General features: G+C 36.9%; 1 protein-coding gene across 7 annotated transcripts in view; it reads left to right on the top strand.

Moving 5' to 3' along the window:
• Nucleotides 1-14856, top strand: part of ATM (ATM serine/threonine kinase) — a 77342-nt gene extending 62486 nt beyond the window's left edge. For 3 of the 7 annotated variants that reach the window (XM_054808492.1, XM_054808484.1, XM_054808475.1), the window contains exons 50-63: nt 321-528; nt 1481-1594; nt 1992-2150; nt 3308-3446; nt 3817-3899; nt 5219-5359; nt 6354-6470; nt 7905-8054; nt 9119-9284; nt 10604-10690; nt 10769-10883; nt 12348-12411; nt 13016-13152; nt 13283-14856. In XM_054808492.1, coding sequence (XP_054664467.1) covers nt 321-528; nt 1481-1594; nt 1992-2150; nt 3308-3446; nt 3817-3899; nt 5219-5359; nt 6354-6470; nt 7905-8054; nt 9119-9284; nt 10604-10690; nt 10769-10883; nt 12348-12411; nt 13016-13152; nt 13283-13466 — 1864 coding nt within the window. In that variant the 3' untranslated portion in view covers nt 13467-14856. Of the gene's footprint in view, nt 1-320; nt 529-1480; nt 1595-1991; nt 2151-3299; nt 3447-3816; nt 3900-5218; nt 5360-6353; nt 6471-7904; nt 8055-9118; nt 9285-10603; nt 10691-10768; nt 10884-12347; nt 12412-13015; nt 13153-13282 lie in introns of those variants that run through there. The other 4 variants (XM_054808508.1, XM_054808503.1, XR_008574546.1 and 1 more) reach the window with 4 other exon arrangements.
• The last annotated feature ends 2939 nt before the right edge of the window (nt 14857-17795 follow it).

Raw genomic sequence — 17795 nt, 5'->3', positions numbered from 1 at the left:
CATGTACACCAATATTGAGATTGAAATCATTAACAAGAAAAAAGACACTGACTTAAAATTTACTTTTTAAAGTAAAAATTTAAATTAAAGTAAAATTAAAGTAAAAATTTACTTTTTAAAGTAAAGAGTGTTGGGTCTGTGTGGACATACACCAAAGGAATAGCTTGCACAGTTTGGTTTCTCAGTGTTTATTTTACTGTGCTTGTATATACAAAACAAGTTAAAAATGTTAAATTAGGAAGTAAGAGAACTAGAGACAGCCTTGCTGTAAGTTCATTAAGAGATAATGTGTTGTTTAAAAATAATGTCTATTCACACAGATACACAGTGAAGGTTCAGCGAGAACTTGAACTGGATGAATGTGCCATACGTGCCCTAACTGAAGATCGTACACGTTTCTTGTGTAAAGCAGTGGAGAACTATATCAGCTGTTTAGTAAGCGGAGAAGAACATGATATGTGGATCTTCCGACTCTGTTCCCTATGGCTTGAAAATTCTGGAGTTGATAGAGTCAATGAAATGATGAAGGTACATGTCTGCTACTGCTTTTCCTTATGCTTTGACATTAAATTCTCCGTCTTCTCCTTCTCCTCCTATGTTTCTAGAAGACGAATTCTAGTGCTGTACAGTGTGCTTTCCTATGTATGTCCTTAACATTTCCCTCAAAACTTGCTTTTTTTCAGTCATCGTTGCTCATCAGTTAGTTTTTCATCAGTGAGAACTGTAATTCTTAATGCATTTTAATTTAACTTAATTTAGCATTTTTATTTGACAAGTGTGTGTGATTAAGCATATCTCATGCTTTTTCACTGTTGCGACCTTGTTCTTTACATACCTTGAATACTACCCATCTTCAGCATCCTTTAGTACGTTATTCTAGTTTATGTTATGTATACTTTTAGGTAAAAGGATGTGCTTTTAGATTGTCTGTATAAAACAGTAGCCAGGGACCAGTGAAGTTCTCATTCTCAGAAGGGTTCTATCACTTCTAGAATCATGCAGGAAATCTGTTCATTTTTACCTGAATGATCTGTTTATAAGAGACATATGTATAATTTAATTCTTCATTTTGTGTTATAATTAATTTTGAAAAATAGAAAGTGTTCCTTTACTCATATGTTTAACACACAATCTTGTCTTAAACTAGATTGTAATTTTTTTTTTCCTATTAGGATTATTTCTTGCCACAGAGAATGTAGAAATGAATTCTGAATCAATATATCTAAGCCCTGTCCTAATAGAACAGAAAATAGTAGTTTTCTTTTGAATGCTACAAGTCCTTCATGAGACATGGACCATGATTATGTCATACTCACTGGATTGCCATTTGATCACACAGCAATGATTACTCTTAGTTAAAAAATAAAATGCAAACCCCAAATTGCTAGCCCTTACCTTATTTGGTCTTTTATTATTACCTTTTTTTTCTTTTTTTTTTAGTGTTTAGTACAGCTTTCTAACTGAATTTTCTCTACTACAGAAAAATGCAGAGAAGATCCCATCATACAAGTTTTTGCCTCTGATGTACCAGCTGGCTGCTCGGATGGGAACCAAGATGATGGGTGGCTTAGGATTTCATGAAGTTCTGAATAATGTAATTTATGCTTTTCGTATCTAAAGATATCTTGATTGGCTTGGCAGTGCATACTTGTAAACAATATGTATCTTTGTGCAGTCATAGCTAAATGAGTTATGTAGGTCATAAAAGTGTATTAAAAATGAGTGATGCAAAATCAATAGGGGGAGGAGGGGAGGGGGAAAGGATTGGGGATTTTTTTCCTTGCTACGTAATTGATTTTCTTGTTGTATAAGAATAGTCTTATGCAGGTATAGGAATATACTTTAAATGTATTATAGTTGTGGAAATACCATCTAAGTATTACATTTTATTTCTCATTAGGAGCCTTAGAAGCTCAAAAGAATTAATAATGTTAATTAATTTTTTTTCTTCTGTACAGTTTTCAATAATGGGATCTTGTTTTTCTTGACAGCTAATGTCTAGAATTTCACTGGATCATCCACATCATACTTTGTTTATAATACTAGCTTTGGCAAATGCTAACAAAGACGAACTTCTCACAAAACCAGACACAATAAGAAGAAATAAGTTAATTAAAAATGCACCGAAAGAAATCTCCCAGCTTGATGTGGTGACTACAAAAAATTCTATTCTATTAATCACATTCAGTCCTTTCATTTTGTTGAAAAATGAAAAAAATTATCTCAAGGGGTATTTTAGTGTAGAGTTCATTAGCTGACTTTTGTTGAGAAAGAGTAGGAGGTAAAAAGTACTTCTAATAATTAAAAAAACTCCTTCTGTGCATACAGTGGTAATTACTATTGAAATAAGTAATTATGGGGTTGAACAAAACATGGTTAACATTACCTGCAACAAATAGCCCCAATTACTGTGAAGAGTTTTGTGATAAATGCCCTTGATGTGTGATTCTGTAAAAGGCATTTTAGATGCAAGAAAGATTTGAGTGGGTCTGTTGTTAAAAGTACATACTTAATTGAGGATTTTTTCTGCTTTGGGTGATAACATTTGTTCTAAGTGTTTATCTTTGTGAAGTATAACTTCTGTTTCTTTATATGATTTTAATACGTTAAAAGCCATGATGATGGGTAATGCTGAACTGTGGCTTCATGTTAATGTTGTTATTGCTTAATTTTTCTTGGAACCTGTCTTTGGAATCATGTCATATCTAGATTAATGTCCCTTCTTTCCCCCATCACTTGGCATGGTTGTTTCTCATTACCCTCTTATCCCCACACTAATAGAATTTTTCACCACATTTTTATGTGGCTTTTGCTTTTCTCTCAGTTTTGTAGTTCTTTTGTTGTCCCGCCCCTAGGAGTAGGATTATGCTAAACTCAACTAAGTGTCTCGGCATGAGGCATAGAAGGAGCTGTTCAGATTTTTGCCTTTTGCATACAGGCTTTTCCTTCAGCTGGGAGGAAATAATGGAAACAGGAAGATTGTGGAAGAACACCCAAAACTGCCTGTCCTGTTCTTCTTTTTGTGAAGAATTTTTGCAGGTTTATTGCAATTTGCTTGGACAGATTTGCTCCCTCTCCATCCCCAATAATATTTTACCTTACTCATTATCTCAGATTAGACAACACAGAATTTTTCTTCACATTATTTCTATTCATATCACAAAGGTCTGTCCATTATTGCGATTTTCTCTGTTTTTCTAGGATGTATCTCATTTGTACTGATTTCACTGCGTGTTATGATGAATCTTTAATCTTATATGGTGTAGTTTGAAAGATCTGATATTTGTATTCCGTTGGAGTTTTTTAGGACAGAATGGAGGCTGCTAGCAATATAATCAATATTGTAAGAAAAAGGAGAGCTTCTATGGTTAGAAACCTTGAAGCACTTTGTGATGCTTACATCACATTAGCAAATGTAGATGCTACTCCATGGAAAACTCAAAGAAGTAAGTCTTGGAAAAAATACTTTTGTTTTTAATAGTGAAGATATATTTTATGTTCTTGGATTAAAAATTGTATTTCTAAATACTGATATTTAGTTAAAGGAGATGCTGTGTTAGCACTGTGTCCTGTTTTTGATAAATGTAGGACTTAGTCTGGATTAAAAGTCGTAGTAATTACTTGCACGGTAAGGTTCAGACTTTCTGAGTATGAAACTCCGGAAAACGCCAGTTGTCCTGTGGTCATCTTCATCATCTCAAGAGAAGCATGCAGTGAGCTTTTGGGTCCCAAAAGCAATGTAAACTTTTTTTATTGTGAACTTTGATATATGTTTATAGTTCTGAATTTAAAAATATGAATTTATTTTAATTACAGAAGGAATAAGTATTCCAGCTGACCAGCCAATTCTTAAACTGAAGAACATGGAGAATGTCGTTGTTCCTACCATGGAAATTAAGGTGACCGAAGTGGAAATAAATACACACTGTAATATCAAACCTTAGAATCGACTTCAAATGTTTATAATGGCAGTCAGGGCGTATATCTCTTCATCGAATTCCCATGTTCTTTACAGGTCAACCTACCAGGGGTGCTTTCCTGTCAGGTGGGAGATGCAGGATGAGATGGTCTCCTTAGGCTCTAGAAGACCTTGACCCCAAGCCTTCTATTTGCTGGATAGTGGCATACTGTGTGAAGATGGCTTTGCCACTTCTACTGCTACCACTAACTAGTCTTTCGTTACCAAAAGTAATGAGCTCCCTAAATCACAGAGAAGATTTGGGAATCTGAATCTTTTATTTTGTAGGTGCTAGCTCAGAGTTTCAGGGAGGCACTTAATGTCCAGAAAGGTGTGAGAATTACTAGATGTGCCTCTTCTGCTGTTCCTAAATGGCTGCTTTTACCATTCAGTAATGGTGAATGATCCATTGCCATTAGCGTAAGTGATTGATTGGATGGGTGCATAGGTACTCATTCTTAGATGCCACACGCTCTACCTAGGAAGCTTACCCATTTCAGGAGTGTAAAGTTGCTTTTTGAGCCAGCCACCTAAAACTTAAATGTTATGAAGCCAAAGTTCCCTGCGTTGAAGTCCCTCAGGCTATGTCTATAAAGCCAAATAAAACAACCCAAGGGACTGTTTTATGCCATTTGACATCAGAGGCCAGAAATTGCCACCCATGCTAAATAGCATTTGTTCGTAGGGCTCCTCTTGGCCCCAGGTGTTGCTCCTTTGTACAACTCGATTGTTCTTTGCTTTGCTTTTCTTCTTCCCCAGTACAAAGCATCTGAAATGGTTGGAGGTCTGTGATGTAAGCAGGTGGAGCGGTATTTCCTTACAGCTGACTGAGCAGGGTTGCTTTGTGGCATGAGGATATGGAGGATGGCTGAAGATGCAGATCCTGTAGACTGCAACACTATGATTGTAGATTGGGTCCATTTGCAGCCTAATGTGAGCCTAACGCTCCTCAACTCTGTATGAACATTTTCTTGAGAGAATGCTAGTTGAGACAGGCTGAAATTGTGTCAGAGCTTGTTTGGTGGAAGTCTGCAGCACCACATCCCCTCTACCAGTGAGGTGAACAAGGAGGAATCAAACCCACTCTATTGCTCAGCATATTTTTGTAGCTTTTGTGGGTATATCCTTGCAGATGACAGAATACTCATGAATATTTAGCATATAGTCTGCTAATGAGGTTTGCAAACAACTCATTAGCACTTGCTCTGAGTGAAATGGAGTTAATATTTGTATTAATTTTAAACTAATTTATAATTTCAGGTGGATCCCACAGGAAGATATGAAAATTTGGTGACAATAATTTCTTTTAAGCCAGAATTTCGCTTAGCAGGAGGCGTGAATCTGCCTAAAATAATAGATTGTGTAGGATCAGATGGTAAAGAAAGGAGGCAGCTAGTCAAGGTAGGTTCTGTCAGTAGTAATTATGTCTCAGAGATCTGGCACGTTGGCTTTTTTTTTTAAGTTCTCATGCCAGTTTTCTCATGTATCACTTCTGTACCATGAGTGGAATTCACAGTTCAGTGTTGGTTTTCTCAGTTCACGGATGCTTTAATAAAGGAAATTAAAAAGTAATAATAAGTATAATAATAATATAATATAAACAATAATAAAATAATATGTAGTAATATTAAATATTTTTGTAATTACTTTTTAACAATGCATGCAATATACGATACCTTACCTGACAGCTACCAGACCTGCTGACTTGCGTGGTCATGTCTCAACTAGTGACCAGGAGTGTACAGCAAATAAAAGCCATCAGCATTTTGTGTTAATTACCTCCTTTTTTCTTTCTTCCCCATATAAAAAGAATTACAATTCAGAGACAATCAAAAACATGCACATAGACACACAGATCTCTAAAAAAAAAAAAAAAATTTCTCTTTAAGCTCAATTGTTTTCATTCTGTGTTTGAAAGTAAACATTCAGCAGCTGCTGGGAGAACTCGGTTTTGCTGTTAAGTATGGAGTAGTTTTGAAAGTTTTCAAGAGAAGTGTGAATCACTAGATCTGCATCCAGTATTCAGAACTGCAGTACCAACTGATGCTGCTTCAGCTGTGTGCTGGGTTGCTAAATACAATGAATGAAACATCTAGTTTAAAAAAGGGTACCATAAAGTACGTAGGTTGATTGAAACCTTAGTCACATAACATTTGTCAAAAAGAAAAAGGTGATGATGTAAGTTAATGATGGCTGTGCTTAAGTAGCTGAGCGCTATTAGAAAACCAAATACAGAGAAAAAAACAATGGTTAATTATATTTTATTAGAGGTGATTATTGTGGAAAAGTAATTTGTGTTCTGTGGACTTTTTACAATAATGTTTTTAAATTGTCAAAGAAGAAATTGGATGCTGAAAAAAGTGCTCTTTAACTGCTTTTTCTGTTTATGCTAAAGGGGCGTGATGATCTGAGACAAGATGCTGTTATGCAACAGGTTTTCCAGATGTGCAACACATTGCTCCAGCAAAACACTGAAACACGAAAGAGAAAATTAACTATCCGAAGATACAAGGTAACCCTGAACTGCTGCTGCAGCAGAGGAATAAATGTTACCAGTGAAGTCTATTTCCCCATTCTCCTCTTTTTATCCCAAAGGCAATATAAAAGTTTATTTGTGTGTGTGTTATTAAAATAGTCCTGCTCCTTAAGGTATGGAGTAAAGAATTAATACAATTTAATGATTACAATTACAACAATTATTACAATTCCATTTTTTCTAAATCCTTAAAAAAATTCTGATGTCCAATATATATTTAAATACTCTTCAAAGCTTTCTTTCTATGAACTTATAATTGAAAAGAAATTAAGTCATGCACTGTCCTTGAATTGTAAGTTGGTAGTTATTAAACTTGAGCATACGAGTTTGTTTATAATTTCTCATTAATTTCAGTCTTGCGATATTCCTTATTTAATTAATAATTAATTTTAGTCTTGCAGTATTCCTTACAATTGAATCCAGAAGTCCCATCTAGGGTCTGTTCATGTAGAATTTGAATTGCAGAGCTGTTTTTGTTGGAATTGGGAATACAGGAATAAATTATTATTGTGAACGCAGAAAATGTATTTGAACAGGAAGTTTCCCCTCCTTCTTCCTTTTTATGCACTTGGGTTTATAATAATAACTGTGAAGGTGACCTCTGAATAAGTACCCTCTAGGTGAAAGTTCTTGTCTTTGACAAATGAGAAATGTGTGCTCCAGAATCTCTAAAGGAGATAATCTGAATTGCTAGCATAGTTTTTAGAATTCGCGGGTGGAGTTGAGTCACATTTTTTTGAATAATTTTTGGTGACGACTGAGGTTTTTATATGTGTAAAAGTGAATGAGAGTAGGGAAAAAGAGAATGGGGGTTGCATTATGAGATAAAAAGACTTTCATAAGAAAAGAAAATTGAAGGAAACAGGCAGTAGCTATTTCTCTGAGGACAGGAGATCGTTCATTCTGGCCAGTTCTGTTTGCTACAGCAATTGAGGTAACTGTTACAGCCAGTTATGAAGTGAGAAACTCTTCCCTACAGTGGGAAGCAGACTAAGACAAGCCTGATATGTTCATGCAGCTACCACGTGTTTGTTCCAGATTTTACTTTTTACGTGCAATTTGCACAGTGCTTGTACTATCCCATTAAAGCATAGCAAGCTGTTGGCAATCATGGGTCATCTAGAATGCCGATGCAAACATGCAAATTGAGTAGAATCATTAAGTTGTACTGAAGTATGTAGTAGAAGGTTCTCTGGGCAAGGAAAAAATTGCAAGTATTTGTTAGGAAAACCTTGAGTGTGTTTTATATGCGTATACATGTGTATTTAAAACATAGATTGTGGTCAGCTGTATGGTTTGGTTTTTTGTCTTTTTAAACGAACAGACATATCCACCCATGCTCTGTAGCAGGCATACTCTAGCTGTGTGTGTATAACCCTGCCCCATGCAACAGTGGGTTTGTTTTTACAGGTGGTTCCCCTTTCTCAGAGAAGTGGTGTTCTTGAGTGGTGCTCGGGAACAATTCCCATTGGGGAGTTTCTTGTGAACGTCGAAGACGGAGCTCACAAGAGATACAGGCCAAAGGATTACTCCAGCTATCAGTGTCAGAAAATAATGTCGGTGAGTCAAAATAACTGGGGGAGGGGCGGAAAAGCTGGCTCATTCTTTACTGATGACTGTTGCATGGAAGATCTGAATACAGCTGAATCTCCAAGAAATCTGATAATTGTTTTCTAGAATATAGAATTCCAAAATGATCATTACAGTCACCCAACAGAGTCTGCATAAAGTTATCTTACGGAATTAATTTATATTTGTCATGTTTCTCATTGCATTGAAAAATCATTTTATTTTCATGCATAACCCAAAATTCTAAATACTAGTCCTTGAAAATAAACATATGATTTTAGAATGCAGCTGAGATTATTGTAATGTCTTAATTGCTGTAATGCAGTGTGAAGGGATCTGGCTGCTTCTCCACTGTGAATGCCATGTACTCTCTGCCCCCCACAGCAAGTCAGTTCAGGGAGTTAAGCCAAAAGATTGATTTTATGTTAAACTAGCAGGAAAATACGTTGTTCAGTAGATACAAGTAGGGGGAGGGTTCTCTCTTCTACTCATAGGTAGCTGCTGGATGGATTCAGCTGGTTTAGTTTAGTTCCACAAACCACCTCACTGTATGTTTGGAAAATTGCAAATAGTGTTACCTGTTACTTCATATAGCTGTGATTGTGCAAGAAATTATTTCCTTTTAAATCTGTATAATATTAACAGGGTAAAAGTATGTTTAATTTTGGCTTTGTGCAGCTTGTGCATGTGAACGAGTGAGAATGACTTTCTCACGGTGACATGAAGCCGTCAGATAAGCGAAGGTAGTAGCAGAACAGAGTGCCATGGGAAGTATCTCCCAACAAGATGCATTTACCTGTACGTGCATATAAAATAGATACACCTGCTGAGCCAGAGTATGAAAATATAATTGTTTAGTAAAACAGAATAGATAGGTGCCTTAATGATTGCTGTAAAAAAGACATTAATTCATATCTCAGAGAGAGAAAGGAGTGAGAAGAGCATTGGGTGGAGGGGAGAGGGGTAGAAAGGAGGAATGTATTTCTTTCAAAGGAAGAGGTAATTTCCTTTCAGAGTAGTCAGTCATGGGGAAAACATTTCTTATGTGTTTAAAGGATGTGCAAAAGAAACATTCTGAAGAGAAATACAACATCTTCATGGAAGTCTGCAAGAATTTTCAGCCTGTGTTTCGTTATTTCTGCATGGAAAAATTCCTGGATCCAGCTGTGTGGTTTGAAAAACGGTTGGCGTACACTCGCAGTGTGGCTACATCTTCTATAGGTATTATATCGGATTATTAACATTGTCTTTTTAGATTATGTAAATAAAGAGTTTATACCATTTCAGAGGTAACAGCTGTTCTGCTTCTGTCACATGTCAGAAAAGGGGCAGTAGGGGACCAAAAATACCAGCAAGAACACCAGCATTAGTTGTGTAATTAAGGTTTCTGAATGGTTTTCCTCTCCCGCCACCCCTGTCTGCAGCAGAAAGACAGAATGAAATCCTGTTTCTTTCTTTTATATAGTGGTTTGTGGGTTTAGGTTCTGGTAGTTTTTTTAAAGTTTCTAGCTGACTGATTCTGTTGTTTTGATTTAACATTTATTCATTTCATCTGTAGCCTCAAATGTTTTAACTGAGTTGAAAAGTGTATTTACTTTCTTTGTACTGGCATCATTAGCCATGGCTGAAATGTTTTTTTAGCTTTGGCATTTCTTTGATTTTTCTGTCTTAATAAGGAAATACATGTGCTTGGATTGTGGATTTCCTTTGGATGACTCAGTTTTGTGTTGAGTCTCTGGAAGACATTTGATAGTAGATTGTATACATCGCAGTAGATCCAATTTTAGATGTTAATTTGTTGCTCATACACCCCTTTTTTTCGGGGTGGGGGGGAAGTAAATCTACAATTTAGCAGAACTCAGATGAAGGATTTTTGTAGGAAACACTACTGCTATCCATGTCCATCAGCTAACAGAAAAACAGTAACAGGTGTAAATTGCAGCAAGGGAGATTTAATTTGGAGGGTTTCTACATTTAAGGACAGTAAAGCACTGAAATAGGTTTACAGGAAAGCTCTTATAATTTGTATCACTGGAGGTTTTTAAAACTGACTTCAACAAGAATCACTCAGGAACTCTTTAGGTATAGTTGAGCTTCCTCGACTGAATTATGTCCAGTCCTATTTTCTGGATTATATGATATTGTGAGTTAAAAGGTTGTCTTAAAAATAGTAATAATAACAAACTCTAGTTTTTTGTGCACTTGCTTTTTATCTTTTATTTTTTTTGAAGGCTGTGAAATCGTTTGGTTAACCAGTCTACAGAGAAAACCAGACAAGAAGTCTGTGGAGTAGATAAACCAATACATGTCTGTACAAGAACAACCTGTTTAGAATTGCATTAAGTTAACCTTGTCTTTTTGGATTTGTGGAATGGCATTTGCTCTTTACTGGAGTACTATGTATACATGGGGGAAGAAATATTCTCACTTTTAATTTGTTTGCACGCGTTACACTGATTCTAATAATCTTCTCTTTGTTAAATTTTCACCGTTTTTTATGACATGTAAATATGGTTTCAGCACTTACCTTTTTCTTTTAGTTGGCTACATATTGGGACTTGGAGACAGACACGTTCAGAATATCCTCATAGATGAACAGACTGCAGAGCTAGTGCATATAGATCTGGGTAAGTGGGACAGACAAGAGAACCTTCATTTTTCTTCATTTGAATGCTTTTTAAAACATTTATTATCCTTTCATTTAGGGGTTGCTTTTGAGCAAGGTAAAATCCTTCCCACACCAGAGACTGTTCCATTTAGATTAACCAGGGACATTGTGGACGGAATGGGTATTACTGGCGTGGAAGGAGTCTTCAGAAGGTGAGTGCTCCTGCATTGCACAGGGGTAAGGAGGCAGCAGAGTACTTTTGGCATTATGATTGTTATATGTTAAATAGTTCTGGTGCTTGAGAGGAGACTCAGATTTCTGCTGATAATATCCAAACATAAACGCTGCCCTCGTACACTGTTATTTATGTAACCAATTACAAGTTCATTATTGTTGCCCAGCTTTTAATATTCCTCACTAACTGATGGGTTAATGTCACACTCCTGTGGAATTCCAGGATGACTCAGTGCTTCTAGAGGCTCCACAGCTGAATTTCATCCCTTGATTTAGACTGCTGATTTTTTTTTCCTTTAGAGCTATGTCTTTCTTTCAGAGCTATACTATATATTCGGAGCTATTAAGTTTCTTCGAACTATTTTGTTCAGTCTCTTATTTCTGTTCAGTTTTATGTAAGTAATGTGCAGTCTTTTTCCTCTTCTGTATCATATATTTGATACCACTTGGCAAGTGTAAACTATAAATCCCGCAACAGATTTGAGCTGCAGAACAGAAGAATCCCAAAAGGGCTGAGTTTCTGTCAGCCTCATTCTGCCTGCTGTGAATGACCCACGAGAGCCTTAAAAAGCGGGTGTTTCAGTCAAAACTTTCATGATGTTCATGAAGGTAGTGCTTGCAAACCCCAAATTTCATGTCTTTAAAAAAGTAGATAGCATAAATGTTGTCTTTGTAAGGTAGCAATTACCATTAAGAAGTAGTTCCTAATATACCTTTGTTCTGTGAAGGAACACTCTGCCACTTCTATTCTAAACATGATGTTGTCAAATTCAGTTTTGTGTTACTTCTGAAACTTTTGTCCCACGATACAGAAAAACATGAATTGTTTGGTTCCAGCTGGAGCGAACACAGTGTAAAAGGCGCTGGTGCAGATCCTGTTTCTGCCTCAGCCAGACTGACTTGTGATTAACAGTACAGGTGTAAGTGCATAAACAAGTCATCTCATGATTGGGTGTGACACAGTCGGTTAACTTTGTTAACTTCTGTATCTAAAGTCATCAGAGAGATTTCAGAAACAGCTTCATGTCTGGCTGCTGGATCTGCTCATTTCATGTGGAGGAATCCTACCAGGATTCTCCGACGTGTTGCAGAGCACCTCTGGCACAGGCGTTTTCATCCAGATGAGCAATTTTGCCACCGTGGCGTACCTCAATGATCAGTGTTAACTCAGTGGTTCATTCTGTGCATTGAAACATTTTAGACAGTGGAAGAGGTGCTCTCTTTCCTGTAGAGAGTATAATTAATGAACGACCCTGTCTCCTTCTGGTCTTACAGGTCTAAATTTCTCCATTTTCTTTTTTCCAAAATGGAAATATCAGAGAGGTCACTTATATGTTAAAAATTAATCTTTAAGAAGGCTACAAATATCCATTATTTAAATTATGAAAATACCATTCCATTTTACCAAAAAGAACCTAAAAATACTGTAAAATATCTTCTAGATGCTGTGAGAAAACAATGGCCGTTATGAGGAATTCTCAAGAAGCATTGCTGACTATTGTAGAGGTAAGCATTTTGTCATTCTCTCTGATAGTAACCTGCCAGAATACCTTCGGTTTCTGGTCTTTGTCTTCACGAGCATTACTGTACCAAATATTCATGTAGGGGTATTCTGTTCGATTTGAATGTAGTAGCGTTGGCCAGATTTGTTAATTCATATAATCTTCTATAAAATCAAGACCAATTTGCATTTTCTATGGGAATTATTTGTTTCAGGCATACGCAGTTTTCACTCTTCAGTATCTAAACACTTCTAGCCATAGTGCAACATTCCTAGCATGAGTGGTGCTCTTTGCTAAGTCACAGAGACGAGAATTAAAGTAATTTTTAAAAGCAGCTTATGCTATGAATTAAAAACTAGTGATGCTATTTAGTGCCTAGAAGTGTATTAAAAAGTGACCTCTTCATTGCTGAGATGGGACTGGGTGGCAAAACTGAGTCAAGTATGAACAATGCAATTTAGCCCAATTTTATTTGATTTAAAAAAACCCAACCTCCTAATATTGTGGTTAGCACGAGCATTACCAGCTGAGTGTTTCTCCTCCTGCTAGGGCACTGAACTGGCTGTAATTAACAGTTGAAATTAAATGGACATTTATTTACTGTGTAGGTGCTGCTCTATGATCCTCTTTTTGACTGGACCATGAACCCCTTGAAAGCTTTGTATTTGCAGCAGAGACCGGAGGATGAGGCTGACATGAGCTCTACACTCAACGCTGATCCACAAGAATGTAAAAGAAAAGCCAGGTGCAAGATTTTTTTCTTACTGTCTGCTCGCTGCACTGTTGCCTCACTTTACGGTTTTCTTCCTGAATGTTGCTTGTGTTGTTCAGGTTCCATATTTAGCATGCCTGTTTATCTTTTTTTATTCTGCCAGCAGTGATGACCAGAGTTTTAACAAAGTGGCTGAGCGTGTTCTGATGAGACTTCAGGAGAAGCTGAAAGGGGTTGAGGAGGGAACAGTGCTCAGTGTGGGAGGGCAGGTGAACCTCCTCATACAGCAGGCCATGGACCCTAAAAATCTGAGCCGACTCTTTCCTGGATGGAAAGCCTGGGTGTGACCTGGAAGGATCGAGCATGTTTTTAGAAGAAACCTATTTTTATACAGCAAGTGTCTCAACATTTCAAAATGGTATTTCACAGTTAAAACATGTATCAGGAGTAACCGTGAAGGCTTATATGTATTAGTATTCGGTGGATGTTTGGGGGCTTTTTTCAATAACCTGTTACCAAGAAAACATTGTTTGTCCACTTATGTTCACCACACAGTATAAAACACTGACCAGTGCTCTGCAAGCACTTTGCCTTGGGCATACAGGATGCATTCTGTTCTTAAAGCCTGAGATTCGTCGTGTTTGTGTATACGTTAAATAGCTGGAGTCTTGTATGTAATAATTCTGTATGGTAACATCACCTTGCAGAATGGATGATCTAGAAACCAGGAGTGATGAAATAACTAGCTGAAGTGCATTTCAAAAGGGGGGTTATGCTTTAAAGATAATGCTACAGTGAATGTAAAAGAAAGCCAGAGAACCCCATGTTTAATGAATGGAGAGTTCTTGGGGTTGTGTTTGTGGGAGTTTTTTTAGCTTGGTTAAGTGGACACTTCTTTATATAGATACGGACTTTGAGCTGAGTATAATACACCTGCTTCTTTTCCTTTTGTAAACGAAATTAAGTTGGTACTTTATTTTTATAACATTAATAGTATAAAACAATAAAAAATATTTAGCTTTTATAGCTCAGACTTCCCTGGTAAAATAGACTGACTATACCATGAAGCTTAGCATACCAGATATGCCTCTAAAGCAACCAGTCGTTCCGTACCTGCGCTAAACACCTGTCGGAAGCATTGAAGTTGTATTTGGAGCACAAAAATCTCATTCTGATTGCACACGGTTTTACAGAAGACATCGCTCCTTCTTAAATAAAAAGACCTACTGTAATTGGATAGTCAGTGAATACAGATAATAGGAGAATCCACTCAAATTATATTTAATAAATCTTCCCAAATCATCTTAATATTTAAAAATATGAATAAAATTTCATGTAGTCTCCCATATCTTAGTTTACACTTTATGTATTTTTACAGCAGTATAAGTGAAGAATTTCTGTTCTAATTAGCATTTCACTGATTTTTATTTGTACAGTTTTCCCTCAATTTTTATGCTTTATCTTCGTTTTATAAGTTAATGTCAACGTGGCAAGACAAGTCTTTTGTATTATGTTTTCATGAAGCTGACATAAATTTCTGTTGATCCTTGTAACCCAAAATGCATCCTGTCTTTTCTTTGGGGAAGAACTCTCATCCAGGGACACAGGGATTTGTTCTCTGAAAAGGAAACTTAACTGACAGAGCACGCACTCAGTATGTGAATTTTAAATGACACTTAGAAAAGGGAGAAAAGTCCTACCAGGTATGTACAGGACAGCAGGTAGGAAAGGACTAAAGAAAAGCACTTAAAGAATTTTTATTTTTAAGCACAGACTTTAAAAAATCTGACAGTATTTATGGAAATTTTTCTCATGCTTCTTACAGAGGAAGTTCTTTACGCTTTGAGTTATTTAGTACTAGAACTGTAGCTATCATATAATTGCATAAAAGCACTTGGCAGATTCTGTCTTTCCTTCATGAGCTGCTGATGCTCCAGTTGGAATATTTTCATCATGTGGCGCTGCAATTTAGGTTTTTCACTTACAGCAAACAGTAAAACATTAATATTAATGTGATTGTCTCAGGAAAGCCTAACTTCAGAGGAAATAATTTAATTATTCCTCTGCAATGCCATTAACTTGGTGTTTAGTGCCTAGGTTTTGACCGTCTATACATTTTCACTGTTCACACTGAATGAAACACAAATAAAAATGCACATAGATACTGTAAATACAATTGAAATCTGCTGACATGATTTGTAAGCTCCTGTAGCAGTGAAAAACCAGTTAGCTGACAAACATGAAAACAGTTTGAATTATTAACAAACCTTGGAGTCTCCAAAACGTTCTCAAAATCAGTGTGACACAATCCTGTTATGAGATCTGAGTTCAACTAATCTAACATTCTTGAGATAATTGTCATCTATGCAAAGCCTCTTATAGCCAAATAGTAGCCAGCAGAGACTATGCTTACTATTCCAGTAATGCCTTCATTTTAAAAAGTCAAAATTAGAAAGTGGTTTGCAAAAATGTCTCATATATAGATACACACTTCCCTCATATAAGAATAGAAAAATAAAACCTGGACAGAAATGCTGTTTTTATTCCGAACAGTGGTTTTGTCACAAATGCTGCTACTGATGGGAAGGTGGATTAGTATTTGAGAGCCTCAAATATATGTACTACACTAGAAAGCTAGAAATATGTGAAATAAGTTGCCTCTTAAGCATTAATTTTTTTCTTAGAATGCATCTTAGTAATTTTAAATATTTACATTTAGAAAAGATAATTTCTAAGAAAAATGAGCCTGTGATCTAGTATGATGGGGGCAAGTTTTTAAACAGCAGCGTATTTATTTGAAATCAGTTTTTTCTGGTGAAGTGTCTGTTGGAGAAACATCCTCAGGAGTACGAAGTGTAAAATAGTTAAGTGTTAGCAGGTGAACCAATTGGAATTACCTTGACTGAACTTTTCCATGAGCCAGGAACTGTGTCCCTTGAATAGGAATCAGATTAAACTGGCCACCTGCTGAGGTACATCCAACTTAATTAAACAAGGATGTCAGTCTTCATGAGTGCAGATCTGAAAACTTCTGGTTTTCTTACAGGTAAAACAACCCAAAAATAATTTACTCAGTAACTACGGATTAATTAGGTAGCTATTCTATGTTTCTATGAAATTCTTGAATTTATAAAAAGTATTCACTACTACTAAATGTTTTTGCACTAAAATGTTAGGCTTCATATTTTCACGGGATAATGCACTCTATTACACATTGTTACTAGTTATACTCTTCATGAATATTGTTATACCCTACCTGCACAAATGGTAATGCTTCAATGGCAAAAGGTCAATAAAGATACCTTTGTAAAAAGGCAATTCCAAAATCTGCCTGGGGAATTTGGTTGTGTGATTGCTAAGTGATGACACCGTATGTTTTTACTGCTTTCATCCCTGTGAATTTAAAGCTGAAGTAAGGCAGTAGTGCTGTCCTGTGGAACCTGTAGATAGCCTCTAACAGCTCTCAGGGAGAGATTACTGAATACTAGCACTTAGTGATGACACTTAAATATGAGCATTCAATAAAATTGTTCATTTCAGCAGGTAGGTTGAAGAGTGAAACCACAGCAAGAAAGCTGGGAAGTGTGCAAGGGAGGGCTTAGGTTCTCTTCCCACCACATTTCACAGTCTTGCCTGCATCCTGATTATATGAGAAGACTAACGTGGTTCACAGAACACATGCTCTCACCATCTCTCCATCTCTCAGTGTTAACTTACACTGTAAGTACACCTATACTTCAGCTTTTCAAGCTGCGTAGTGAATGTCAGTAGTATCTTTAAGGGCGCAGGCAGCTTCTGCTCTCCTCGCTCCCCCATTCCTTCCTCACTACTGTACGTGTGTCCACAAAAAATGTGGTGCAAAGTGACTGCACCCTTGCTTGCCCTGGAGAGTTCCTGCTGCAGCATCTGTAGCTGTTCCTCCCTCTCTCCACACCCATCTTGCCAAACAACACACAACATACAGCAAGTTTGAGCCTATTTGGTTGTCTCAGTTGCTGTATACTACCTATGCTGGATGCAAAGCAGAAAGGATTATAAGAAAATGCAACTACCTGTAGAAGATCCCCCCTTTTGAAGGAACTTCCCTTCTTAGATTGAGTTGTGAAGTCCTCCACTCTTAAAAATCCCTCGGCCGTGCCGCACTGAGTCTTCCCTGCAGCTTCTAGGGTGAAGCAGTGTTACAATGCGAGTGCTCAGTGGTGGGTGACTGCTTCTCAAAGAATGCCTGTTAACTAGCAGAATTTGACCGAGTACTATTTTTCTTCACAGATGAGGGTTTTGTCTGTGATTAAACTGGAGCTGAAATGGTGCTGGGCATACTCCTCATATGCTAACACATCAAGAATGGAAGAATGGGAGAAGGAAGGGGTGGGGGAAGAGGAAAGAGAGACTCTGCATGCTTTTCTAAGTACAGCAAAATAAAGTTTTCCAGTCTCCAGTCACAAGGCACATGCTGTTTGCCTGTGCCTCTGGGTTATAACGAGCATCCTTAATGCTGGTTATTGCTAAGTCACCTTGCTCTTCCTAGAGTACTGGTCTACAAGTGCAGGCAAATCTTGCCATAGAGAACACACATTTGACTTGCAGGGAATTTTTCAGTATCTTGATCTGTTCACCCAAAGCCCCTGTTTTGTGCCCACAAACACCATGTTTGCTTTCACAAAAGCAGAGAAATT

Source organism: Grus americana, chromosome 1 (genome assembly GCF_028858705.1).
Source record: "Grus americana isolate bGruAme1 chromosome 1, bGruAme1.mat, whole genome shotgun sequence".
Lineage (NCBI taxonomy): Eukaryota > Metazoa > Chordata > Aves > Gruiformes > Gruidae > Grus > Grus americana.
This window is presented reverse-complemented; position numbering and strand designations above follow the sequence as displayed.